Below are 27,547 nucleotides of genomic sequence, written 5' to 3'. Positions count from 1 at the left end.
GAATACAGTGTTAGGGCCCTACACCAAGACAGTCCTGGGCCAGCCAACCTATGAATAAGTCACTTCATGTATCTGGACTGAGTCTCTTCATCTATGCAGAACACATGATATAGGTCCCCTGGGGTCACTATGAGAAAACATGGATTGTTGAAAAGAGCAAATGAGGCATGCAAATTAGTGCCTTGCACAGAGTGACTAACAAATGCTAAATTAGTGCTTCTTACTTTCCCATTGTAGCTGAACTAAAATTATTTCTGGAGCACATCTATGATTTGCAGACAAATATGACTTTGTTTCCAGAACACTAGTATGAAAACTACAAAAGCAATGGCTATCATTTACTTCATGTTTATGATAGATCTTTTGCATTACATCAGTTAGTTTTAGAGGGGCCTTCTTATTCCTGTTTTTCAGGTGGCAAATTGAAGTTCAAACAGGTTAAGCAACATGACTAAAATATTAGAGACATTAAACCCAAGCACAGCCTTTTCAATATACAGCTCTGTTATCCAGAAGGAGAAACAATGCCAGAAGATTTCCTCTAGGCTTTCCTAGATAATGAGTTTATTGTATAATGGAATCCATGTTAATATATCATTAACATACTAGCTCACATTTGTGTGGCTCATTGTATAATACTTTATATGCCTAGAAAACTTAACTTGAATGGCAAAAAAAAAGGGAGGAGGGGCGGGGAAGGAGGAAGGAGCCAGAGAAAATCATTGGTTAATCTCTGGCTATTTAAGGACCTGAAGATCAGCAGCGTCAGCATCACATGAGAGCTAATTACAAATACAGAATCTCAAGCCCCTCCCCAGGCCTCAGAATCTGCAATTAGTAAGATTCCCTAGGTGATCTATATATAATTTAGTTTGCAAAGCCCTGGATTTATTCAGTTCAGAGAGCAGGCAGCTGCAGAGGGAGGCCTTAACACAGCTATATCTAGTACAAGAGTGGTACATTTCTACTATGATGAGGTAGTGAGGGAGGGGATGTGAAATTTGCCGAAAGAAAACTAAACTGATACTATACCATAGGTGAAAAATAAAGACAGGAAAATAAGTCCTAAAAATGGTCGATGTCAGAGTGTTATCTGTGATTCAGAAAATGACTCTGAAAATAGGATCAGAGCTACTTCAATGAAGAGAATGAGAAACAAGGATGGAGTTAGAAATAGGAGAAAAAATATGCATTATACATTTGGTGAATGAAGTCAGAATCAGTAAATAAGAACCATAAGAGATAACATTTGTTAAATGACTATATGAAGCACTACACTAAATCTGTTACATGTGGGAGCCCTTTAAACCTCAACAATGTTATGAAATTTTTAATAATTAAAGAGGCTGGTGCTTTGGGTGTATTTTTACATGATAGTGGCAGGCTAGTAAGACCAGAACTGCTGTCTCTGTGTCTTATTTATTTATTTTGCTTGACTCTTTCACCTTTATCACCCAGTTCCCCAATTCTTCTCCCTTCTAACAGCTGTCAATGTGTTCTCTGTATCTAAGGGTCTGTTTCTATGTTAGTTTATTTTGTTCATTAGATACCACATAGGAGTAAAATCGTGTGGTACTTGTCTTTCTCTGACTGGTTCATTTCACTTATCAGAATACTATCCAGGTCCATCCACACTATCACAAAAGGTTAGATTTTCTTCTTTCTTATGGCTGAGTAGTATTCCATTGTGAAAATGTACTGCGGCTTTTTTATCCACTCACCTACTGATGGGCATTTGCACTGCTTCCAAGTCCTGGCTATTGTAAACAAAACTTCAGTGAACAGAAGGGTGCATATATTCTTTTGAATCAGTGTTTTGGGTTCCTTCAGATACATTCCCAGAAGTGGAATCACTGGGTCATAAGGTTGTTTCATCTAATTTTTTTTTTTTTTTGAGGTAACTTCAAACAGTTTTTCACAGCGGCTGCACAAATCTGCATTCCCTTACCTCTGCAGCCTCCCCAACACTTACTGTTTGTGGTTTATTGTTGATAGCCACTCTGAAAGGTGTGTGATGTCTAATTTGCATCTCTTCTATGTCTACAGGCCATGTGTATGTCCTCTTTGGAGAAGTCTATATTCAAGTCCTTGACCCATTTTTTTACTAGGATTGTTTGTTGTTTTTGGTGTTGAGTTGTGTAGGTTCTTTCTAAATTTTGGATATTAGCCCCTTATCAGATGTATCGTTGGCCAATATGTTCTCTCATTTAGTGGGCTGTCTTTTCATTTAGTTGTTTTCCTCTGCTGTAGCCCCTTATCAGATGTATCGTTGGCCAATATGTTCTCTCATTTAGTGGGCTGTCTTTTCATTTAGTTGTTTTCCTCTGCTGTGTAAAAACTGTTTAGTTTGATGTAGGCCCATTTGTTTATTTTTTTTGTTTCCCTTGCCTGAGTAAATGTATCAGAAAAAATATTGCTATGAGAAATATCTGAGATTTTGCTTCCTATGTTTTCTTTTAGGATTTTTATGGTTTTGAGACTTACATTTAAGTCTTTAGTGCATTTTGAGTTTTTTCTTGTGTGTGGCATAAAAAGGTGGTCTAGTTTCTTTCTTTTTTTGTTTTTTGTTTTTTGTTTTTTGCATGTATCTGTCTAATTTTCCCAACACCATTTAGGACTTTACACTCACATCATCTTTTCTTATTCCACAAGCGTGTATGAAATATGTCCTGTACACAAAGCCTAATGGGGAGTAATTATCATTTTTCCTATTTTACAGGTATAGAAACTAAAGCTCAGAGAGATGAAGTAATTCATCTCAAGTCACACAACCCATATGTACAGGAGGAGCCAGGGCTCAGACTCAGGTCCATGTCTCCAAAGCCTTTTGTTTTAATAATCAGCAGACATTCTCTCCAAAACTGGCTAAAATTTCTGAGGTTATTCCTTCAACTCTCCAAAACCCATTACACTTGTTGGCTTCAACTTCATGATTGATTACCTTTAATATGACTGAATTCTGATCCCAATAAATGTTTGCAAAGTTATCTTTTAGTAAATCTAGTCCAATATCCTCACAATGGTAAAAAAGAAAGAAAGAAAGAAAGAAAACTCTACTAGGGGTTATCATTCTATAAAAAGAAAGCTCCACTGAGTGGTTCCAATACCATATATGTCCAAATCTTCCCACTAGTTTTTTTAAAAAATGTAGCTGAGAGACTTGGAATTTGTTATTTTCCCAAGTGGGAACAAGTTCCTCAGAATTCTTCAAGTATCAAAAATGTATTTTGATGAAAGAAAAACAAATCATTGTGATTCTTAAAGAAGGGCTTAAGTTACTTACCAGCATTATATACAAACAATTTTACCCTTACTTCCAAAATCACATTGTAGGAATTCAAGAGTTTTATTTGACTTAAACAACAACAAAAAAATCAAACCAAAAGCACAATATGGACTTTCTAAATCTGAAAAACGGGCATGTAAACATTGCTTCAAAAAGTGTTCTCATGAAAGCAACTAAGTATAAAAAAATAAATAAGAATTTTCCACATGTTACTACTACAGTTTGATTTTCTTTAAATTCTGTCTTTAATATAGAAAATTCACTTTTTCAACGCCTCCAGCATACTTTGATTTTTAAAAGAAAGTTCGATTATTTAACCTCATCTAGAAAGCACATGCATAATCACATAAACTAAAAAGGTCACACTGAAAATGAGCAATGCTTTTGACCTCTCTCAATTTTGGGAATTTATTCCATATATAAATAAAAACCATGAAAAAATATGTACAGGAAAATTAATTGCATCATTGTTTATTCTTATAAAAAACAAATAATAGCAATATTAATAAGCTGAAATAAATGAATACCATGGGATTATACATGGCTATTAAAAAAAAAAATATGGACTGATCTGGAAAGAATCCTAGGAACTATTAATAAGCAAAAAACAGTGCAATGCTAAAGAGTATTGTGGAATAATTCCCTTTCAGTTAAAAAAAAAAAAACCCTCCAAATGGACAGAGAAGTTCTCTCTATATGAAGGTTTGTGTAAACATAACAGAAAGGTTAATAGTAGCTCCCTGCTGGAGGACAGGTGGGGAAGAGCTGGAGGAAAAGATGATTAAATTTTATTGTCTGACAACCAGCATGCATCACTTTGGTAATTAAAACAATCGAGGAGCCCTGGCTGGTGTGTCTCAGCGGACTGAATGCCGGCTTGCAAACCAAAGGGTTGCAGGTTCAATTCCCAGTCAAGACACATGCCTGGGCTGCAGGCCAGGTCCCCAATAGAGGCGTGCTAGAGGCAACCACACAGTGATGTTTCTCTCCCTCTCTTTCTCCCTCCCTTCCCCTCTCTAAAAATAAATAAAAACTTTTAAAAAATAAAAAATAAAACAATCAAGGAAGTAGATTTAGCCCTAGGACAGATTAAAATCAACAAATTTGAGATGTACTGTGTTCTCTGAGGCATGAAAAAGCATGTCCAGATTTTACCATCATGAGTAGGGATGCAAATCCACATGAAAGAAAACTTTTCTCCCCTTTCTTTACTTTCAAGAAACCGAGAGTCCACATTATCTCCTTGCGTGTGGACATCCCCCACGAAGCCCTGGAGCCAGATGGTAAGGCTAGATAACTAGAAGATTGAGGCAGGATGCTTCAGACTCTGCCTCTATCCTTCAGGGATTTGTCCTGATAACAACCCAGAAAGATCAGAGAAAATAAAAGGTACTGCTACTATCTCTTGCCTCACCATGTCTAATAGAGACTAGACTTTTCTTTTTTCGCCTGCAGACAACAGCAAGCATATCCTACATCTGATTTACCTTTGATCCTGTCTCACAGTCACAGACTGGATTAAAATTCTTTTTTCCTAACCTAGTAAAAATATAAACTACCACCCCCTCCAAAGCATTTTTATATACTGAGAGCTTCAAATGAATATATCAGCATTTCAAAACATTTTTTACAAAGGCAATTCATTCTTCTATGCGGTATCCAAATGTGCTCTGTTTTAAATTTTTTCCATTCCCCATCGTGCCTGTTTACCTAGGCACCTCCTAACACAAGATCTGAACAGAGACCAATTCAAGGGTCCAAGTGATCGCATTAACTCAGAACTGACTTCTTTTTACCCACAGTACAACTTCATTTTTGGCACTGACCATTGGTTACTGGGACAGACCAAAATAAGAACATTTCTCCTCAGTGTTAAATCACAAATGATGCCATCGGCAAGGCTACTTCACTTCCCGTCCCCTGGGGGTTCCACATGAGAGGGGTCATACACTGAATGAAACAGCCTTTTACAAGAAGCCGGAATGGCACTTTCCAAGGGAATATTGATTCAAAAACGTACGGTCCATTAGATATGACCCACAAATTAAACCCTAAAATTATTGAAAGGCCGTGATATTTACAGCAGCCCATAAATGTTTTCTTAAACATTTAGATGTATGCAAATAACTATATTAAATAGGTTGCTAAAAATTTTTTTTCTAAGACTTCAGACTAACTACAAAAGACCATGTTAAGATTTATTTAAGTATATTCTAGAGTCAGAAAATTATCAAGGAGATCAAACAACCTACTAATAGCTCATCTAACTTTTTCTTATAATAATTAACTTTCAGTTCTCTGTGTGGGAGGGGGAATGAGTAGGAAGCCATTTCTATTATTATTCTCTCTCTCTCTCTGTCTCTCTCTGTCTCTCTCTGTCTCTCTCTCTCTCTCTCTCTCTCTCTCTCTCTATATATATATATATATATATATATATATTTTTTTTTTACTACTATTAATTTTCCATCATTTCTCTCCGCCAAGTATGAATCCAGAGGTTTCCTCACAGGGGTTTAGGAATTTCCCACAGACTGAGATCAATGTTCAAAGTGTACTACCTGTTTCTTTTTTTAAAGAACATTGCACTTGGGCTTTCGAAACACATTCCCCCCAATTACTACTAATTGGAAAAATAAAATACCATGTGTATTCAATGCTACACTTTCCAGACACTTCCATCCTAATATTAAGAAAGTTATATTTGAGAATAGACTAAAATTCAACTAAGGCCATTTCCAACTACTAGATGTACCATTGTTAATTATTATACTCCTGCTGCCATCTTGTGGCAATTGTTGAAATCTCTCTCTTCCTCTCCCTTTTCCTACCTGCCCCCTCCTTAACCCCCTTCTTCCTTCTCTCACCCTCTCCCTGCCCCCCCTTTCTGCTTGAGGGTACCAAAATATATTCAAAACTTAATAACTCCCTTTTTTAGTTAGAAAGAAAAACTTAAGAATGCCCTTTTGTAGGTACAAACTGTACTATGCTCTGAAAGAAAAATGGATCGTTGCAAATTCCTCCTACTACCTGTAAAATATTCCTTTTTCCCCATATATTTTTCTCGCTTATACACAAAGCCATTCTTTTAACAACATTTTAAAAAATCTCTTTGTCATTGTTTAGATTAATCTATATTCCCTTTGCTTGAAGGGAATACAGATTATAGGAAAATAAATCTGTATTTTATGAAAGAGTTTCCCTTGCAAACTTTTTCCAAGTTGTATTTTTACAAAGAAAGGAAAAAACAATAACATCACATAATTCTGGCTACAGAACACACCACACTATCACCCTTCAGAGCCACAGGCACCAACGACGGAAGCACTCTGGGAAAAGAGAGAAGACGTACTCTGGGAGGAGAGAGCCAGCGCCCTGGCAGCCCCAGGCTGGGGGTAGACAGCAGCCCAGCAGCCCAGCAGCCCTCCGTTCCGTCCTGGCTGCCCTGTTCACCTATAAGCCCTGCTGTGGCACAGCAAAGGAATTCATAAGTCTGAAAGGAATCAGCTGGTTTTCTGGTGATACATTAAAATGAGTAAGTCTTGTCCAAACTGACTTATTATCAGAGGGAGAATATATGTTATAAAAGCCACTGTTTCCATCTGACTCTGTGTCCCCACTCCAACTCATGGGGAGAAGGTGAGAGACAGCCCAAGAAGTCACTCGAAGACAGATAACAGAGAGAACTCCATGAGCCAAAATCTTCCAAAACAGAGTAAAGGTGAGCAAGAAAACAAAGATGAAAACAATTCACTTCACCCTTCATTGGAAATGACTTGAAGACACTCTTTCCCCATCTTTAGCTGTGTACTCATCTGTTATACACATCATTACTTAGCCGTATTCCAAGAAATAATAGCCATGCAGCATGGATTTTATGTGATTGTAATACATTTTCTTCCAACACTTATTAAAATTCCTAATTGTTAATATAAATAAATTCACTTGTGTACCACCTGGAAGCATTCCTGATGCCACTAATAACATGAGCATCACACTTTGGGAAACGCTGTTCTGAAGCTTATTTGCTGAGCAGACTATAGTGCAACTAACAACTATTATTTATAAATACGTAGTTGTAAGCGTCATAGGGTCAAGATTTTGATAGTTTTAGAACCACAATTCAGATCAGGCATTCTCAGACATTTTTTCCTTCAGTGACTCACAAGATGGATGATGTTCCCATATGCAACACACTCTTGTGAAAAGACAAGAGCGTCTGTGGATTATGTGCAATTTCCTGCCATATATTTGTAATCCTACCAGTCAAGAAAGCCCATTGGAATGCAAGTAAAAAGCTATCCCTTGGGAGACGCCTGCAAATGCACTCAGCCTTATTTTCTATGAAACTAATTCACGCATTTTGATTTTTATATTATTATTTACTTGTTTGAACCTCACAACTAATCAAATGTGCACCACCGTGTGTCACGACACCACAGTTAAATCTGCCAGAGTAAGACACAGGATGTTGTATTGAATGTTACAGTGATCTTATTCTCTGAAAGGTGACTCAATGGGATATGAATTGGTTTTATTCTCTGAAAGGTTCATTTTTCAAAAAAAATTCTTTGTTGTAATACATTCTAGTGATGTGCTGCCCTTACTCTTTCTCTAAAAATTACCGTGTGCGAAGAGAAGAGTATGGATAGCTGAGGCTTTTATTTGCTTGGAATTTTTACTGTAAACAAACCTGGTTTCTAACCAGGGGTTTACAATCTAAGACATAACAAAATTTTTCTATTTTGAGAAATGTTAGCATATGTAGCTAAGTTCCTTGGTGACTGTGTGATGTGTGAAATTAGCATTATCCACACCACGAGGGCAATGAGAGGCATCAAGAAAAATATTAACATTTACCCAAAGGCTTTAGATTTGCTCATTAGACAACAACTGTATCATATAGTCGAATAACCAGACCACAAATATGGGCAAGAGGAAAACATACAAGTATTTCTGAATCCCTATAAAGTTTATCAGCAGCATTTTTGCAGCATTAGAGGTCAGAATGCTCAAATAAAGACACATCTGAGGATTTAAAACACATTCTGAAGCACTCTCTAAATTGCATTAGAAAAAAAGGTCATTTTGAATTAGCAACAAGTCTAACTGAGAAAATAATTTAAGAATGCAGTTGTATTATGTTTATCACAAGTGAAAACTTCAAAACTAAGTCCTAATAAGGTAATTATAGCAGATGCCTTATTGGATTTGCCTTAATAAACATAAAATCAGCACATTTATATTATCACCTTGCAGAACAAAGGGCTATCATTGTCTTCATACACATAACAAAATCAACCTAAATCAACTCCCAGTATCAACATGTTAATGACTTAGGACTAATTTTCAAAAATATGTCAAATCAGTATGCACTTTAAAAAGGTTAAACATAAAACCAGCACACAAGACAAATTACAGAAAGCATTTTTAAACTTTCTAATAAATATAAACTGTATTTTCTATGGTAGTTTGGGTTTCTATTATATTGCCACGTAAGAAACAATATAAAAATGTTTAAAATAGAAGCAACAGAATGTATACTGAAGTCTGAGATCTAACAATAATGTTTATCGAGTAGTACAGAGTGAGATTTAAAAAATGAATCAGTTGTGTAAGAACAGCAATAAATAAAATAAGGAGAATAGTTCTATTATCATTCTTTATATATGAAAATAATTCTACTTCAAGATGTACTTTGGAAAATATCCATATTTTCATTGAGAAAATATTACAAACCATTGTATATTTTCAGTATGAACAATTCATATATCATTATTTTTAAAACTTCAGGAAATTTAAATTGTATAATATCTGAAATATCTAAAGACATGAAAGACTTTAAAAGGTTAGAGTACTATCTTGAGTAAGAAATTTGCTCTGTGTTTGCCGTTATATGATGTTTGCAAGTAAAGTTGATCAGACAGGAACTACAGATGTCAAGCTGGAACAGAGAAACTCGGGAACCCAAAAGAGATACACACATCAGCTGATCCAAAAACAAAGAAAAAGAGGTTAAAAATTATTACTGGGTAAAAATAGAAGGTAGTACTTCAACTAAAAGCAACAGAGATTGGCTCTACTGCCAGTGCCCTGTTCTAAGAGGCAATAGTGGCTGTGTGCCCAATACCAAGCATAAGCACTTGACAAACTGCAAGGCACCAGATCTATTTTATAATAACAGCCCAAGAAGTAAATCTTCCTTTCTACATGAAAATGATCTGAGCCAATCTGGAGGAATTTCAGAATAATAACTACAGCAAGTAGTATAAAATCATGAAATTAATAAAGCAGAAATTTGTGTGCATATATATATGTGTGTACATATATGTACATATATTCATATACATACACATTGCTCTTAAAAATAAACATATACATAGAGGTAGAGCTTCTTTTCTCTTCAGGAACCCCAAAGCAGAGCACACCAGCAAATCTAGACTCAAGGTCAGTATTTCTTTTTGACAATTCCCAAACTTCTGAGCTTTCACTTTTGTGAAACAGGATATGCTATCCCTGGTTTATCTCAGAGCTCACAGTAATTTCCAAGAGCTACAAGAATCCTAGATAACATAGGGTCCTGAACTCTGATAAGCGAATTCTCAATGGCAAATGAAAATAATTATTCATACTTTGAGAACTATGAAATCACCTGACAATCTTATCACCAGACAGGGCTTTAATGCACTCTCAGCATCCCTGCACAGTGCAGGGAGAGGCATTTAGTCAGGAGAGAAGGAAAAGATATATGGCACCTTTTGTTTTTTCAGGTCTGTTGGAAATAGTTTCAGGATGGTCAGTCAAATCTCTAATGAGTACATGCTTAAATATAAATAATCTGCCTAAACTTTCAATCCAGGATTTAAATAGAATAAATTTTTTTAATTACACGATTCCAGAACCTGAACAAACCCTGAAGCAAAGTGTCTATGTCTTAAATAATAAATATAAGTAGCTGATAAATAGAAGACATCAATTCACCAATTCTGGAACTAAGAAACTTATTTTATCTTCCCATTTCTGAGTTCCTTTCAAAATGCACTTCGGTAATTACTTGTTCAGTGTTGTCATTACTAAAAGCAGGGTACTACCCTCCTCCAGTAAAGCTTTGACTGAAAGTAAGTGTGACGTGTTTGTGCTTAGAACTTGTCATTTCCAAATTACATGTGGCAAGACACAAGACTTTCAACATGCCAGCCTATCGCCAAACCCCCCTCCTCTTCATCCTGCCTCCCCTTAAACTCTTGTCATAAATATTATCCATCTGAGTATACTAAATGAATGTCCCCTTTTAGAAGCACCTGTTGAAACACCACTATGTTGATCAAGAAAGGATAAATTGGTTAACATGTTGATATACTGTCAGTTAGTAATAAACTCCTTTTGATTGTAGGACCCATAGCAATGAAGGGGTTAGCAAAAGGGATCTGCAAGGCAAGAGGCAAAGGGTCCAGTGAATGGTACCCAAAAGAGGCAATCAAGGTCTTTTTCACAACTGCACTATTACATCAGCCTTGCCTATAACATGACATGGAGCTGGAGAAGTTGTCTTAGGAGGGAAGATGATTTCAGAAAGATTGGTAAATGACAATCCCAAGAGCAGGACAGTCTGTGAAAAGTCCAACCTGGCACAGCACACCCAAGGTACATGTGCTGGTTGCAAGAGCTCATTGGTCACTTGTTCATGAGGTCAGTTTAGTGCTGGCTCTAAGACATTTTTTTAAGTTTATTTTAACTTAGGGGCAGTTCATTTCTTCTTATGGAAAGGATTCACCAGTTGCTGAGATGGAACTGGCCCAATTCCAAAGCTACGCTGTGTAGCATTTTGGAACTTGGCCTCTAAAAACTGCAAGATTTGGGTTTGAACCTTACAGCATTTGCTAGCTGTAAGAACCTATGCAAGTGACAACTTCAAGCCTCAGATTCCTCTTGTGAAAAGCATGTCATTTAGGATTGTTGTGAGAAAACAATGAGCTACCGTAGGTGAAGAGCTTCGCATTGTGCTAAAATTGCTAGGATTAGCTATCTTTACTGTTGTTGTCATTGCTATTTTAAGTTATTGTGTATTTTCTATATGAACAATTAATGGACTGGGCCCAGAATTCAGCTGGTACCCACCTGTTTCATGAAGTTACTTATATTAAAATTAGGCCGAATCCTTTGATTTAGTCTGCATGATAACCAGATCTGAATCAAATCAGAAGTGAAAAAGGCAATGAGTTTTCTGGGGCATTCATCCCAAAGCATCCCTGTCCCAGTGGAAGGAAGTTCAAGTTACAAATGATGAATATGCATCATCAAGAATCAAGGGATTTGTGGCAAGAATAGCTGAAATGGCTTTGAAATATAATCTATTATGCCTGTAACAAATTAATAGATTCCAGCCTTTGCTTAAGCCAATTTAAAAGCAACAACAACCATGTGCTAAGTAAACAACCAAAATAAGGAATTTATGCATGTATTAAAAACTAAGGAAAAGAGGATATTAGGTAATTCTTTTTTTTTTTTTGGATATTAGGTAATTCTTAATGAGGAGTATATACATGCAGGGAATCAAGAAGTCACATAAAACCATGTAAAATACTTGGAGTTATTTGGCAAAAAGTGATCTATAAAGTTAAAAAAATCATCATTATCATCCAAAACAGCCTGCAGTTTTCCATAAAAATCAATTGATCCCTACTGGGCATTTCTAAAGAGACTTAAAATGAGAGCTGCAGTAAGTCAAGTATTTTCTTTTTAAACACGATCATCATATTGTACACTTGATACTTATGCTGAGAGCTCAGACCTTCCTTTTCCCTGGTATAATTTTTATCTAAGCATTCCTTAGATACTTAGATCATTCTTAATGGAGATTGTGCCTTCTACCCTCTGTGGACACATGGAAACCTGGTTAATTTACTGACTTGATTACAATAGTTGGTGAATTCTCCCACTTCCTTCCACTGCAATAAATGCTTAAGATAGTTTTGTCACCTATTATGTAAATATTTTAGATTAACGTCATTTTCTAAAGCAGTGATTATAGGCAAAAACTATTTTATCATTCTGCCCACCAAATCCAATTCCTATAATTTAAAGATACATTTCTTTTCTTGCTTAGTATAAAAACTGGGTGTCCTATAAAGTTTGAAACAAACCTGTAGCATGAATAGCTATCATTCAAATCATACAGCAACTGCAATTGAATGTTAGCTTTGCAATAAAGCAGTCTCCCAGCCTGGGTAAGCCCATCATAATGGCATAGCTTTTAACAAAGGATACGTGAGGTGATGGGATATCTACTCCACAAATATAAATACCTAAAAATTAGAAAACACACTTTTATTTTGAAAGCATGTTGTTTGTTGTTAACTGTTGTATCCCACAAACACTGTTTAAATTATTTCCTCTATTGGCCAAAAATAAGGGGTCTTGCCAATGATAATTTAGTACTGTCTCTTTAAGTGTTAGGATGAGTACTTAATGCCAGTGGTTACTACCCCTATATATTATACCTGTCAAAAGTTTTTACACTCTAATGAGTCAGCTTGCTGAAAATACACTCCATGCTTCCATTTGAAAGTATAAACCTAAGTACCGAGTAGGAAAGTTTACCCTCTGTCCCAGCATAAATCAGCGAGGAGAAAAAGTAAGGAAAACAGTCTATCTACAGCTACTTGCTTTAGTCACAAATGTGTGCCTGACCTCTACAGCACATAATCCTTTCTTAGGATGAATGTTCTCACCCCCTAACACAAATCTGCTGGGGAGTGGGAGAAAGGGGTAGAAAAAGGAGGACAGGACAATGTGTACATCTGAAATATTACCCACTTCCTCCCAGGACACAAAACAACCTCCTGTCATTCCAAGAGATTTCTTGTCAAGGACAGTTAAAGGGCCTCTCTGAGAGCTAGCTCCTGAATGAGAGTGGACTCTGGGAGGGTTTCCTCCTGTCCCCTCCAGACTTTGGTGAAGTCTCTGTGCTATGCAGGGGTGCTGGTTACTCTTTGAGGGGCACAGCCTGGACACAGAGGTCTGAAATTTCAAAAATGCGATAAAGCCCCAGCCCATCAGCCCCGGGAGGCCAGCAGCTGCCCAGTGACCGCTGATGAAGTGGCCTCTTAAGGAGGTGGGCAGATTGATTCCAGCTGCTGCGCGCAGGGCAGGGCAGTGGCCCGGGAATGCGCAGCCCAGCTGAGGCAAGGCGCTGCTGCAGCAGCTTCCCAACCAAGGGCAAGGCTAGATAATAGCTGTTTGCAGTCTTGGCCTCAAAAAGGAAGAATACAGTACCATCGTTCTATCTGATAGGGACTTTCAAGGCAGGCTGGGCCAAAAACTGCCATGTGGACAGTGCCATTTTATAAGTGAAGTGTCACTCAGGAAATCCAAAAGCTGTCCCCTGCAATGTCTGTTCAGAAAGGGCTCATGGTTCCTAAGAGTTTCTAAGGCAAATCCTTTCTGCTTGATTCTTGTTTTTCTTCCGCACACACTCCCAGCTCCAGGCCCTCTTCTAATAGCTCTTAAGGGCTGCCCAGACTCTCCCCCCACCGCAACTGTAATCAATACACAAGAGAAACAGACAAGGAAGTGTTGTATTGGAAGAGTGGGAGACACTGAAAGTCCTGTATTGGATGGAGACCCGACAAGAGGACAAGCTCTTTAGAAGTGCGGCCCTCAAAGTCAGGGAGTTAAGGGGGAGGCACTAATTTAGGGGTCCCCTGAGCCCCAAGCCCAGACACCAAGTGATCTAAAGAGAGAGAGGGGTGAGAGGTAGGCAGGCATGAAGGCACGCCTAATGGAATATTCAATATCCTGCACAATGCACTTTGAGCCATGCACTTCCAGAGACTAAAAGCCAGTAATGGGCTTTGGAGTCTGCACTTCCTCTCCCTAATGTCCAGAGGCGCTTTAATGCTGCAGCCAATCGATCAGCCTTCTCCGGTGAAGGCGGCGAGTGGAGTGCAAAAGCTTCCTACTTGTGGCCAAAATCGCCCGCCCTCCTCTGCACATCACGAACAAGCGACACAGAACTTTGAACTGGCGGCATTTGGCTCCAAAATTCCGCACTAGGAGGAAAGGAAGGAGTCTGGAGGCGCCCGGAGACCACCCCACCTCCTTCTTCATTCCACCAAAAGGAAAACAAACCAAGAAGGGGCATTATCGACCCAGCGACAGGGCTGACCAGTAGCACCAAACCTGCTTCAGGTGCAAGGTCACCAAGCCTCCTCCAAACCCAGGCCAGTCAGACCAAGGTGTGGCACTCCTGGAAGGAACACAAAACAAACGAACATCCAGAAAGTAGGGTTTCTTTGCAGTTTCTTGCTGACATCACAGCTGCCAGGAAAGGGACCCTGTGAACCCCACCCCCACACCCCATTCCGAAGGCCGGATCCCTGAAGGGAAGAAGAGTCACTGTCCTGCCTCCCCCTTCCACTGCCCTGGCTCCCTCCTCTCAGGGCGTGGGCTCTGGACGAGTTCAGTCCCTAAATTGAACCCAATCCTGTCCAGCCCCCTCCCCAGGAGGCTCCAGGGGCCCCACTGGGCATGCCCCATGGCCCGGGTCTTGGGGTCGTCTCGAGGAAGCTCTTCACACCCCAGGATGGGCAGGGTGGGTGCCCCTACTGGGGTGCCAGGGGCGCGCAAAGGAAAGACAGCATGAGTGCAGCTGAGTGCTGAGTGACCAAGTTAGCGGGCACAAGAAAACTTTCCGTGGTCCTCCCCACCCCCACGCCACTGGGGCGGTCTCCCGGAGGAGCTCGCTTTTCCCAGCCCGGCAGAGTCAAGCACAGCACGTGATGGGCAGAAATAAAAATAAACACTTCCATTCCCGGGCAGCCAGGGCCACCCCCACTCCATGCGCTCAGGAGAGCAGCCCAGCGCTGACCAGCCCCCGCCGCTGCAGCAGGGCCCCCAGACCCGGAGCCTCCACCCAGGACCCGCATCCGGGCCCACCCACCCGAGTGGTGGCCTTCGCTCTGGCCCGCCGCACCCTGGCGCCTACCTTTCGGATTTGGTGAACTTCCGGAATGCCTGTCGGAGATCGTGGAAGGACCTGTACGTCTGCGGCTCAGCCGAGATACCCTGTGCCCTGGTGGTCCTGGGGCCGATGTGGGTCGAGGGCACGGGCAGCACCGACTGGCATTTGTGGAGCTTCCTCTTCAGCTCCTGAATTTCCTCCTCCTTCTCTGACAGCCGCTTCTCTAGCTCTTTGATCCTCTCCTCCTTGAGCATGAGAATCTTGGCAAAGTCTTCCTCCAGCTCGCTCATTTTTTTTTTTCCCTGAGCCCCTCTGCGAAACTTTTTCTCCGGCAGTAGCAGTGGCTGAGACGACAGCCGGGCGAGGCGAGCGCAGAGTAAGTGAGTGAATGGGTCGCTAAGTACTAGCGCGCAGCAGAGTGCTGCCCCAAATGCCGCGCCAGGAGCCGCTTTCTTCGATCCACTTCTGCTGAATGGACTAAAGCACGGAGGGAAGGATGAGAAATCTAAAAGCAATGGAGAGGAGAGGCAGAGTGCTAATCCCCAGCCTCTCCAGGGAATAGGTGATTATCTTTCATTGAGAAACCAATTAGAGCTGCCCTTCCTCCCCTGAGACCCCCTCCCTCGTCCCCCTTTCCCAATCACTCCGTGAGAACACCACGCGCGCCACCCCACCAGGAGCCTGGTTTCTAGCTGGGAGGGTTGGACCAGAGAGCCTGATCTCACCCCATCACACAATAATCACTCTTCCATGCTATATGGTACCAAAGGAATGGGTGGGGCGGGGGTAGGGGGGAGCTTTACGCCACTTGATCCTTGAAATAGCAACAATTACCATGTGATCCGACAGATGACGCAGCGCTTGTAACTGGAGCCTAAAGACTGTGTGTGTGTATGTGTGTGTGTGTGTGTGTGCGCGCGCACACACTCATAAATATTAAACTAACTTTAGACAAAAATATGCATAAATCTATCTGTTTTCACCTTTTTCTTCTCTTCTGCTCTGGATGATAAGGGTGGGTGCATGCATGTGTTTCTTACTGTGAAGTCCTGTGGTTATGACCCCAACTAATAAGAATGACAGGGCAATAGCAGTTCCACTTTTTTTCAATGTAAAATTTTACTGGAAATAGTGACCTAAAAATTGTTAGCGAGGAAATTGGATGAATACACATATGATAATGAGCCAAATGTTTACAAGAAAAGAGAAAGGCCATGAGTTAGTTGTAAGGTTCTTAGAGTCTGGATTTTATTTCATCTGCCACAGTTAAAAGTTGTATATAGAGCTTCCCAATGACCTCACAACATCACCATGGTTGTGAAGTGGTAGACACCAGTGCTAAACTGCTGGCTCACCCTCCTCATTCCAGGTTTGGGGAAAAAACAGCTTCTGTAATCCAGATTTCTCTCTCACTTGAGCATCCATCACCTCATCATATGCTAATAAGATGTTTCTGCCTAATCGAGTATTTGCTAATTCCTACACTTTCTATTTTTTATATGTATATGTCATAGGGGGCATTTTTCATAACAAATTGCTATTTAACATTTGTCTGAGTATATGGGAGAAATATTTCTTGAGGAAATGAGCAACAAATTAGTAAAAAATTTTAAAGGAAAATAATAGATCCAAACTAATATGCTAAATTATTCTTTCTGAAATAGTAACTTTCCCTAAAAAGACAGATCAATGTATAACCCACTGGCCACTTATTTTTTAAAAAATCTTTATATCTTGTCTGAAACACCTCAGTAAAGCAAAAGCAGGCATGTACTTTTGTTTATAAATAAATCTTAAATATATATTTTATTCTGGGGTTTCTTTATTATTTACTGTTGATTCTGTTCATCTGGTTAGTTTAAATTAAAGACATTTAAAACCACATCTGAATTTCTTAATCGCACCAGATGCTGAAGACTGACTTTGTCTACTCATGGTTGAAAAAGGGCTCTCTGTCTTGTTTATAGTTACTGTTCTGTTGCTTCCATCTGTGAGCAACTTAATCTGCTATTATCCTTTTAGAAACACTCCAAATAATTGGCATTTAAAAACAATACATTAGAAAAATAGTTTTGTCACATTCAATTATCTAGGCATAGACTCAACTTTATGAAAGATACATCAATTTTGAATGACTCTTACACAGGTGTTTTTTCAAGTCTCACACTATCTTAACTAAAGATATTATTCAAATGTGTTTCTCATGCTTATTTAAAAAACACTTAAAGCAAGATTACACATTACACACACACACACACACACACACCTCAAAACCCTAAATTCATCCTATCTTACAAAATTAATCTTATTAATCTTATTTTTTAATAAGTCAGTTTTAACTTAAGTAATGTTGACACCATTGGCTTAAGATATACTTAAAGCACAAGGAACACTTGAGAAAAGACAGCCTTGAAGAAGAATAAACCTTGAATTATTTAAAATCATAGCATTTGAGAGATGGAAGCAACTTATAAGATGGTGTAACCCAACATGCTCATTCTATAAAGGAGGAAAATGAGATCTCGAAAGGTCAAGGCCAAGATCACCCAAGAGTAGAAGTCTGAATCCAAGATTGCCCACAAAGTGTTCTTTCCCTACTATGCTACTCTTAGTCTTAAACCTGATAATCTAGAAATTCCACGATTCTGGTAATCTAGTGTTCAAAGATCTGACTTGACCCTTTGTAGTTGCATTAGTAAGTTCCAACTATCAGAACAAAACTATTTATGAATCCTTTTTTTTTTTCCTTAAAGGAGAAGGTCGCCATCTAGTGCCATTGGAGGAATTTGCTAAATACAAATCATAATCACAAAGAAGTGAGGTAATGTCCTTAAATACCTGTAAGAGTCTTTTTACATTCCATATTTGAGACACTTGAAGAAAATATGCAAAATTTTGTGTCACAGTAAAACATTTTTAAAAATTAAAAACTTTTAAATATTTTAGCCACTGGATACTGATGACAGTGATGGTAAACATTTACTGAGTGTTTAATATGTGCCAGCACAAGGCTAAACCCTTTATGGGACTAAATGGTTTTAATCCTCATGGTGAGTCTATAAAATAGATATTATTATTCATTCCCATTTTGCAGATGGAGAAACTAATGATTAGCCCCATTAGGTAATTTGCCCGTGATCATAGTGTCCAGATTTGACTCAGGCTGTCTTAATCCCCATGCAGCACTGCTTCCACCTGAAATGTACTCAAATGTCCCCTTGTCTATAAGCCCAATGACATGCAGATTTTGTTAATGAGGACACACTAAATTTAAAATTCCATATAAACCCAGATCAGTTTCTCAGTGTCTAATTTCTCAATAATAAATATTTTCCCGAAGGTGTTTTCCTTATGATACTTTCCTTATCATAATAATGCATTTCATATCACTGAATTTTCTTAAGTACATAAACCTTCAGATGTTATGATGATGATTTCCTTCCACCATAAGGAACACTTTTTAAAAGAATGCTAAGATTGCGGGTTCGATGCCCAGTCAGAGCACATACAAGACTTAACCAATGAATACATAAATAAGTGGAACAACAAATCAACATTTCTCTCTCTCTCTCTCTCTGTCCCTCCCTCCCCTTCCTCTCCCTCTAAAATCAATCAATAAATCTAAAGTATGTAAAGAACTTGAAATTCCTGTTCTGTAATCCACGTCACTTCCATAAAATCACTTTTAAATAACAAAACTCAGTCCACTTTTATTATTACTATATACCAAGAATTCTAAACAATGTCAGTGGTAAGGCACTCCTCTCCTCAAAAGTATTTTATTGGTCTAAGTCCAAGCAATTCTTGCATTTACTGTTGAGCAGGTGGACCACTCCCATTGCCCCACTCCTGAAACAACACTGACCTTGATGCACATTACAAGGATCCAGAGCAAAAAATAAATAAAAACAAAGTCATATGCAAATGGGCAGTGAGAAAAATTTCAAACCATCTCACTGTTTTTAATACCTTACATGCAAATATTTTTCCTGCTTATGAAAGTGACAGTACTTGTGGAAAACTGCATGTAATACATGTTCCACCAAGGGATACAATTGGTGAACGAAGAGTACTGGACTTGGAAGCAAAAGATACATATTTATGTCTTGGCTCTATCACTTCCTCCACTGTGCGCTCTTGGGTAAATCCCTAAACTTCACTAGGAATCACTTTCCTCATTTGCAAAGTGGGGAGTGGGAGTCACTAGGGTCCATTTCATCTTCCTACCTTCAGTAATTTTGTGGAATTGAGCTTTCCCTGTGACTCACATGTTGACATTATCAGTCTGTTTGTACAGATAACATTCATTCATGAACCTCAGCTGAGTTTAAAATATTGAGAAGAAAGAGTTAAGATGGAGTCTGGTTGGTCCTATAAAGATTACAGTGTACTTTGTGACTAATAGAAGCCTGGAGCATTTTCAGTTAATTCTACATCATACCGAATGTGGCCTTCACATTGTTCCCTAAACCACGGTCTTGTGGCAAAATGTGGTCACACCTTGGGCAAGATAAAAACTTTAAGTCCTGAGACACACCCACACCTATGTTACCCACTTCACAGAACATGAAAAATAGCAAACAAAGTTAAAGTTGCCTCAGTGAAACAAACTTCAAAATTAGTTTCCATTTAGTTAAGTTATATAATGAATCAGTTATTTTTAAAATATGCCCCCAAAGTAAAATATACATAAATAATTTTTCTATTCACGTAAATGGAGTTCTTCCTCATGATGCCACAAGACCATTGCCTTTTATGATCTTCTGTGATATATATCTACAGGTTTGAAAAAAAAATTCTTCCCAGGAACTCTGAAAAATAAACTAAAAGATGATGGTACTTAAATATTGTAGAAACCAAATTCTGCTGTATATTAATAACCATGAACCGGAAATATGGAGACAGAGATGCTGTGGGACTTCAGGCAAATAATTTTATTTCCTGGAGCCTCAGTTTTTCCAACTATTAAGAGGAGATACCAGTGATAAATTCTCTTGCACCTGGGTCTTTAAGGTAAAATAAAGTAAGATGAAAACAAGGTGTTGTTATTTAAATATGAGCCTATATAATTAAACATAAATACAATGGCGATGTATCCCTGCTTTGATTCTTGGCAGGAAAGAAGCCCAGCGGGTGGCAGAGTGGACAGTCTTGGTGGCGGTAATATTTATGTCCATGCACCTTCTCCAGTTATCCACCTACTAATCAAGGTACTGCTGTGAAATTATGTGCAAATGTAATTGAAGTCCCAAGTCAGTTTGCTGGCTTTAAGACAAAATCATCTGCGTGGGCCTGACCTAATCAGGTGAACATTTAAAAGGGACTTGTCTCTATCTGAAGACCAGGATGCTAAGTATGAAAGGAATTTACTTGAGGGAGATTCCCCATTGCTGCCTTTGAAGACAGAAGGGGGCCATGTGACAAGGGATGCAGGTGGAATCTAGGTACTGCAAGGGGCCACTGACTGACAGCCAGCAAGAAAACAGGGACCTCCATCCTACAATCACAAGAACTGAGTCTTGTTACAAACATAAGATACTGAAAGAAAGCCCTAAGCTCCTGATGAAAGGGCAGAATGGTTGATATCCTAATTGCAGCCTTATATGAATTTGAGTAGACAGTTCAGCCACGCTATCTCTAGACTTAACAACAGGACTGTGAAATAACAAATGTGTTGCTTTAAGTCTCTAAGTTTGTGGTAATTTGTTAGACGGCTCAACTGAATTGCTCAACTACCATTAAAAAATGTTCATTATAATGCCAAATCTATTTTACCACTCTCAGATGCCTGACTTCAGAAGGGCCATTTTTAGTGAAACTGCTTTAGAGCAGTTCAAATGGATACTTGGAGACATGAAAAGTTGTTATAAATTATAAACTCTTAAAGCAAACTGATAGCAATTTGAGTAGTCCTCTAAGTACAGCAAACCCTCTTCCACAAAACATATATGTGTTTAAAGCTGTACCTTATTATGACAGAAATGTAAATCTTCCCAACCATAGGTTATAGAAAGGATTGGAACCATTCATGGGTAGAAATATTACTGTAGTTTGCCTTATGCAGTAAACTAGCTCTGTGATCTTGGGCAAATTATTTCATCTGCTGAGCCTAAAAAAATAGCAATTCTTTTATAATATAACATGTTTTTGATAACATGTTTGGCTCTGGTAATACATTTAAGTAATCTTGGATTTTTATTAATCAGATATTTCCATAGCCATCCATGGAAATTAAGTGTCTCCATATCCCACTGCCTTCCAGGTTCAGACACTAATCAAATATTTGAGAAGAGTGGTGGGGAAGGAATACAAATCCTTTTCCAAGTTAAGTTTTTTAATTTGATTTGACTTGATTTTTTGGTTTGATTTTTAATGAGAGAAACTGGATTCGTCTACTCGGAATATCTTTTTATAAATTATAAAATTTTGAAAATAGATACACAGAATTCAAAAAACACAAAAGGGTATACTATGAAAGCAAGTTTCCCTCTCATCTTTGTTCCTCAGTTACTCAAACCATCTTTATGGAGAGAATCACTTACTATTAGCATTAATTGTGTAAGCCTCATTAAATATTATATTCTTATATAAGCATAGCTGTACATAAATATACATTTTTACACAAATTTGGCACAAAAGACTTAATATCTGGTTTGGATGTTAGCCTACTGCCTAACTTAGTGCTACTATTTCTTGACTTCCAGATCATTATTCCAATGCAACATGATACAAGCATCACATTTTGTGCTAAAATGCTCAGTAACAAGGCAGAAAGACTGCATTTAAAGAGCATGTGCCCTTCTTTGTAGACATTATTTACAGTTATTAACCTTAAAAAATTGGCATTTATTGTTTTATTCAGTATTTCAGTAACAACTACTGATATTTTAATAGAGCAAGCCAAACATTATTATATATTTATGTGTTTTAAGGAAATGATAAAATCACCCCTGGTCCTAATTCTCACCACCTGCTTTTTGTAGATAGAACCATTCATCTGTGCTTATTTCAGGTTATTTCAAATTAAAAGTTCCCATGTGAAAAAAAGCTAACAAACCATTACTACTAGGAGCACTATATTTTAACAGTCTCTCAATCTTAATTATCATGATGTTTTGGTTTCTAATCAAAACTGCATAGTTAGCTCACTAGTTCATTTGCTGTTTCTGATTCAATGAGGACACATTTATTTGGAAATTATTTTCTCAAAATATCATTTATTATAAAAACACATTATAACTTGTTTTCACAGCTGTAAAAAAACAGTTCCACTGAACCTATGGTATTCCAGGAGAAATCAAACTTCCATATTTATAGGTAACATCTCCTAGTGCCATACTGATTACATTTTCCCATCTGTGTTATAACAGGGCTCCATTTTAGCAGCCCTAATAAAAATGGAAAGGTGTAAGAAACACTCAAAAGTTTCCCATAATAATTTTAAAGAATTGCTTTAGTTACAAAAAAAAATCTACCTTCACACTGAAAAGTGCTTTGGCTCAGCAGAATTTCCCCCTTCCCACAGCATCCTTTTCAGGCACCCACAGTCTGCAGAGAGCAAACAGGCGGCAGAAAGACAGAGGATATTGAACTAAGAAGACACAGTACCCTCCATCCTTCATTCATTCAAGACTTCATCTAATAATGGGAGATCGTTTTACAATGCACAGACAAGCAGACATTACTCAGACTGTGGCTAAAATCATCAGTAAAAAAACTCTGCCAGGAATACCTTAGAGTAACATGAGGCGGTGCTTGGTTGGGGGTGGGGGGGAGCGAGCGAGCGAGAGAGAGAGAGAGAGAGAGAGAGAGAGAGAGAGAGAGAGAGAGAGAGAGAGTGTGTGTGCGTGTGTGTGTGTGTGTGTATTTAAGTTACAGTATTTTTCTTCTAAATCATTTTCTCTGGTTGGGGTATGTCAGTAAATAAAACAAACTTTTTCTTTAAAAATGTCTCCATTCTGAATATTTGAATATTTTAATGGTAAGAACAAAAATTATAATTGTTCTTAATATCAGTTAGAGTATTATGCTAAGTGATAAAAGCCAGTCAGAGAAAGACAAGTGCCACATTATTTCACTCATATGTAGAATCTAATGAATGAAATGAACTAACAAAATAGAAAGAGATTTAGAGATACACGGAACAAAAAAGATGAACGGATTAAGAAAAAAAAACTTCATAGACACAGGCAACAGCATGGTGATTACCAGAGGGAAACAGGGGTGGGGCAGCAGAAGAGGGTAAAGGGGGGTTAAATGGTGATGGAAGAAGACTTGACTTGGGGTAATAACACAATACAATACACAATTTTATTAACCAATGCCATCCCAATAAATTCAATTTAAAAAAGAGCAAATGGGAAATTCCACAGATTGCTGAGCATTGGACTCTAGAACATTTTTATCATTCAGGTAGGGATCAAACTATGGTGTCATTATCAACCAGGAGTGACAACTTCCTCCCCTCCACAGCCGGACAAAATGATTTACCTTTTGGGCCAATGTCAAATTAGCATTCTAGGAAAGACACAGGAGAAGGACCATTTACATCAGAAATCTTTTTTTATTAAGAAAGGTATTATAGATCTGGCATTCTTTCTTTGAAATTAAAATTAAAACTAAATGTTTTTGTAACCTAAGCAGAGGTACTAGGTTTCACTCATCCAACAAATATTTGTATTCACTTTCCTACAAGTCTCAGGCACTCTGCTATACACTGAGGGGTGGGGCAGATAGACAGAAATAAAGGTGCTTAGATGAAAGCTAAAATTACCAAACAACCAATATGCCCACTTTGTAGAAACCAAAGGCTTAATTTGACAAATTAAAGAATTGGTTGATTTTCTATAATGTATACTTTAGCACAGCTTTAAGGAGAAGCCTCTTTTTAAATCCACACCTGAGGAACATGTATTGATTTAAGAAAGAAAGAGGGAGGGAGGGGGAGAGAGACAGAGAGAATGAAACTGAGAGAGAGAAACATCAATCAGTTGCCTCCCCTATGTGCCCTGATCAAGGATGGAACCCACAACCTAGGTATGTGCCCTGACCGGGAATCAAAGCCACAACCTTTTTTGACACACGGTATGATGCTCCAACCAAGCCACCCTGCCAGGGTAGGAGTAGTCTTTTTTAATAGTATAACTTCAATACCTTTGAATGAATTCTTCTATGAACACGTCCTTTGAAAGACACAGGTAATTATTTGGACAAAGTATCCCAGGGTGGTGGGGCTGATATAGGAAAGGCAAGGCCACATGCTGCTAGAAAGTCCAAGTGGAGGACCTTTAGGAATGCCTCTCCAACAACAGATTTTCATCCAAGAAGGCACTGAGGATTTTATCAAGTGCTATAATAGGGAAATTTTACAGTGAGTAACATGGAAGACTCCAAAGTTGATATTTGAAAACAGCCAAGTACTATCAATGGCATCAATAGAGTGAATTTGGGGGTGGGCACACAATTCTCTGAGACAGCTGATGTATATCATAGAATCATACACCTTGAGCTAATATAAATTCATTAATCAATGTTACCCCAATAAATTTAATTAAAAAAATAAATTGTTTAAAGAAACAGAGTACCCTGATGGAACTAACCCTTGAAAATTCATATATGTGTACTTGTTCAATATAAAAATATAGCATACATTTGAATTATCACTGTGCTATATCTTATAGAACAAAGAAATCCATTTTACTTTATAAAAATTACATCATTTATCCAATAAAAACAAAATTACTAAACAGTTAATATACTGTATAATAGAAAATGCTTACTGGCATGCAGCATCTGAATAAGCAGTTCTTCAATTGCTACTGTTGTTGAGACACTATGTAAGATATTACAAATAAAATGTTGATTAAAAAGATTACAAAAAATTGGAGAATAAAAATTATAAAACATAAATTAAGAATAATTTTAATAGTAAATAGGGATTATTTAATACTGAGAAAACTAAGATGAGTATGATTAATCAAAATTTCCTGGAAACTAAATATGATATATCTTCCCAGATAGATTTACCTGTAAATTCAGTGCAATCCCAAAAAGACAGTGGATCAAAAAGCTGTGTAACATATATGTAATGGAATATTACTTGGCCATCAAAAAGAATGAACTCTTTATCATTTGAGATGGTATGTATGGACCTATAGGGTACTGTGCTAAATTAAATAAGTTAGTCAGCCCTGGCTGATGTGGCTCAGTGGATTGAGTGCCAGCCTGCAAACCAAAAGGTCTCCAGTTTGGTTCCCAGTCAGGGCATATGCCTGAGTTGCAGGCCAGGTCCCTGGTTGGGGACATGCAAGAGGCAACTGATCACACATCAATGTGTCTCTTACTCCCTTCCTCTATCTAAAAATAAATAAATAAAATATATATTTTTAAAAGTTAGAGAAAGTCAAATACTGCATAGTTCCACTTATATCTGGAATCTAAAGAACAATATAAATGAATAAACAAAAAAGAAACAGCATCATAGATATAGAGAACAGATTAATGGTTGCAAATGGGGAAAGAATTAGGGGATTGGGTGCAAAAGGTGAAGAGATTGAGTACAGATTTGTAGTTACAAGACAGTCATGGGGATATAAAGTATAGCATAGGGATTGGAGTCTGTAATATTGTAATAACTATGTAGGGTGCCAGGTTGGTACTAGGAATATCAGGGGCAACACCTTATAAAATATATGATTGTCCAACCACTATGCTGTACACCCAAAACTAGAACTAATACAAAATAATACTGAATGTAAACTGTAGTTTTAAAAAAATTTTTACATAAGAAAACTATTTTTAAAAATAGGAGTTAATGAGTTGATTTAAAAACTTATATAAAATATTGCAGAAAATAAACTAGAACATTTGAAAAACAATAAAAATTGTGCTCCTTTCCTACCGACCATCAAGCGTATTATAAAGCTACAGTAATTAAACAAATGTGATAAGTAATTTAAACAGTGAACCAATGAAAACAGTTTAGAAGCAGATCTAAATCTATAAGAAAATACAGTTGACCCTTGAGCAATGCAGTGGTTGGGGATTAGGGATGCCAAATTCCCATGCATTTGAAAACCCACTTCTAACTTTTGGCTCCCCCCAAAATTAACTACTAATGGCCTACTGTTGACATGAAGCTTTACCAATAGCATACACAGTCAATTAATACATATTTTATATGTTATCTGTATTATATATTGTATTCTTATAATAAGGCTAGAAAAATATTTTAAAGAATCATAAGGAAGAAAAAATACATTTAACCGCATTTATTTTTAAAAATCTGTGTATAAGTGGACCTGCACAATTCAAACACATGTTGTTCAAAGGCCAACTGTATAGTTTATTATAAACATAGCATTTCATATTACTGGAGAGAAAACTAATGTTAACAGCTTAGGAGAAAATATTTATGTAATATATAGTTTAAATATATTGTGTATCTATATATTCAAATACAACATATTTACACAATATTTTTTCACTTTTTAAATACGGTAAAATATATATAACAAAATCTAACATTTTAACTATTTTTAAGCAGTATAGCTCAGTGATATTAACTACCCTCACAGTGTGTGCCACCATCACCACCACCCACACCCAGAACTTCTTCATCTTTCCAAACTGAAACTGTAGCCCCATTAAACATTAACTCCTCATTTCTCCTGTTTTTCAGCACCTGGGAAATACCATTCTATTTTCCATGTCTATAAATTTGACCACTCTAGATACCTGTAAGTGGAATCATACAGTATTTTTCCTTTGTGATGAGCTCATTTCACTTAGCATAATGTCCACATGGTTCATCTATGTTATAGCATTTATCAGAATTGTCTTCCTTTTTTACGGCTGAATAACATTCCATTGTATGCATATACCATATTTTGTTTCTGTATCCATTAGTTCATGGGCACTCAGGTTGCTTTCACATTTTGTCTATTGGGAATAAGGCTGCTATGTACAAATATCTATTAAAGCCTCTGCTTTCAATTCTTTGAGGTATATACTCATAAGTGGAATTGCTTGGTCATATGGTAATTCTGTGTTTAATTATAGGTAATGTTTTATAACTATATAAAACAAAGTTGTACAACACAGGTGTGTGTGTATGTATGTATGTGTCGTCGTCGTCAGCCGTCCGTCTCGAGAGACGATGGTGTAGCTTCTTAAGAGTCTATCTGCACCGCCGAGAATGGCTGTGCAGTCCGACTCGGGAGTGGCACGGTATCTGTCTCCTCCCGTGTTGAATCGACATCTTGCGATGATGCTGGAGTGTCCTCTCCAGTGAAGCTGAAGCT

At 37.8% G+C, this 27,547-nt stretch overlaps 1 protein-coding gene and 1 long non-coding RNA gene across 3 annotated transcripts in view; one reads left to right on the top strand and one right to left on the bottom strand.

Moving 5' to 3' along the window:
- Nucleotides 1–15,867, bottom strand: part of PRKG1 (protein kinase cGMP-dependent 1) — a 1,228,801-nt gene extending 1,212,934 nt beyond the window's left edge. The window contains exon 1 of one of the 2 annotated variants that reach the window (XM_090278041.1): nt 15,270–15,867. In XM_090278041.1, the coding sequence (XP_090134167.1) occupies nt 15,270–15,535 (266 nt within the window). In that variant the 5' untranslated portion in view covers nt 15,536–15,867. The remainder of the gene's footprint in view (nt 1–15,269) is intronic. The other variant, XM_090278040.1, reaches the window with a different exon arrangement.
- Nucleotides 15,120–23,062, top strand: LOC150010068 (uncharacterized). Its single transcript, XR_016511221.1, has 3 exons — nt 15,120–15,807; nt 20,363–20,455; nt 22,771–23,062. It is a non-coding gene; the product is annotated as an uncharacterized LOC150010068 (long non-coding RNA).
- The last annotated feature ends 4,485 nt before the right edge of the window (nt 23,063–27,547 follow it).

Source organism: Furipterus horrens, unplaced genomic scaffold (assembly GCF_987537825.1).
Source record: "Furipterus horrens unplaced genomic scaffold, mFurHor1.1.pri manual_scaffold_5, whole genome shotgun sequence".
Classification (NCBI taxonomy): domain Eukaryota; kingdom Metazoa; phylum Chordata; class Mammalia; order Chiroptera; family Furipteridae; genus Furipterus; species Furipterus horrens.
This window is presented reverse-complemented; position numbering and strand designations above follow the sequence as displayed.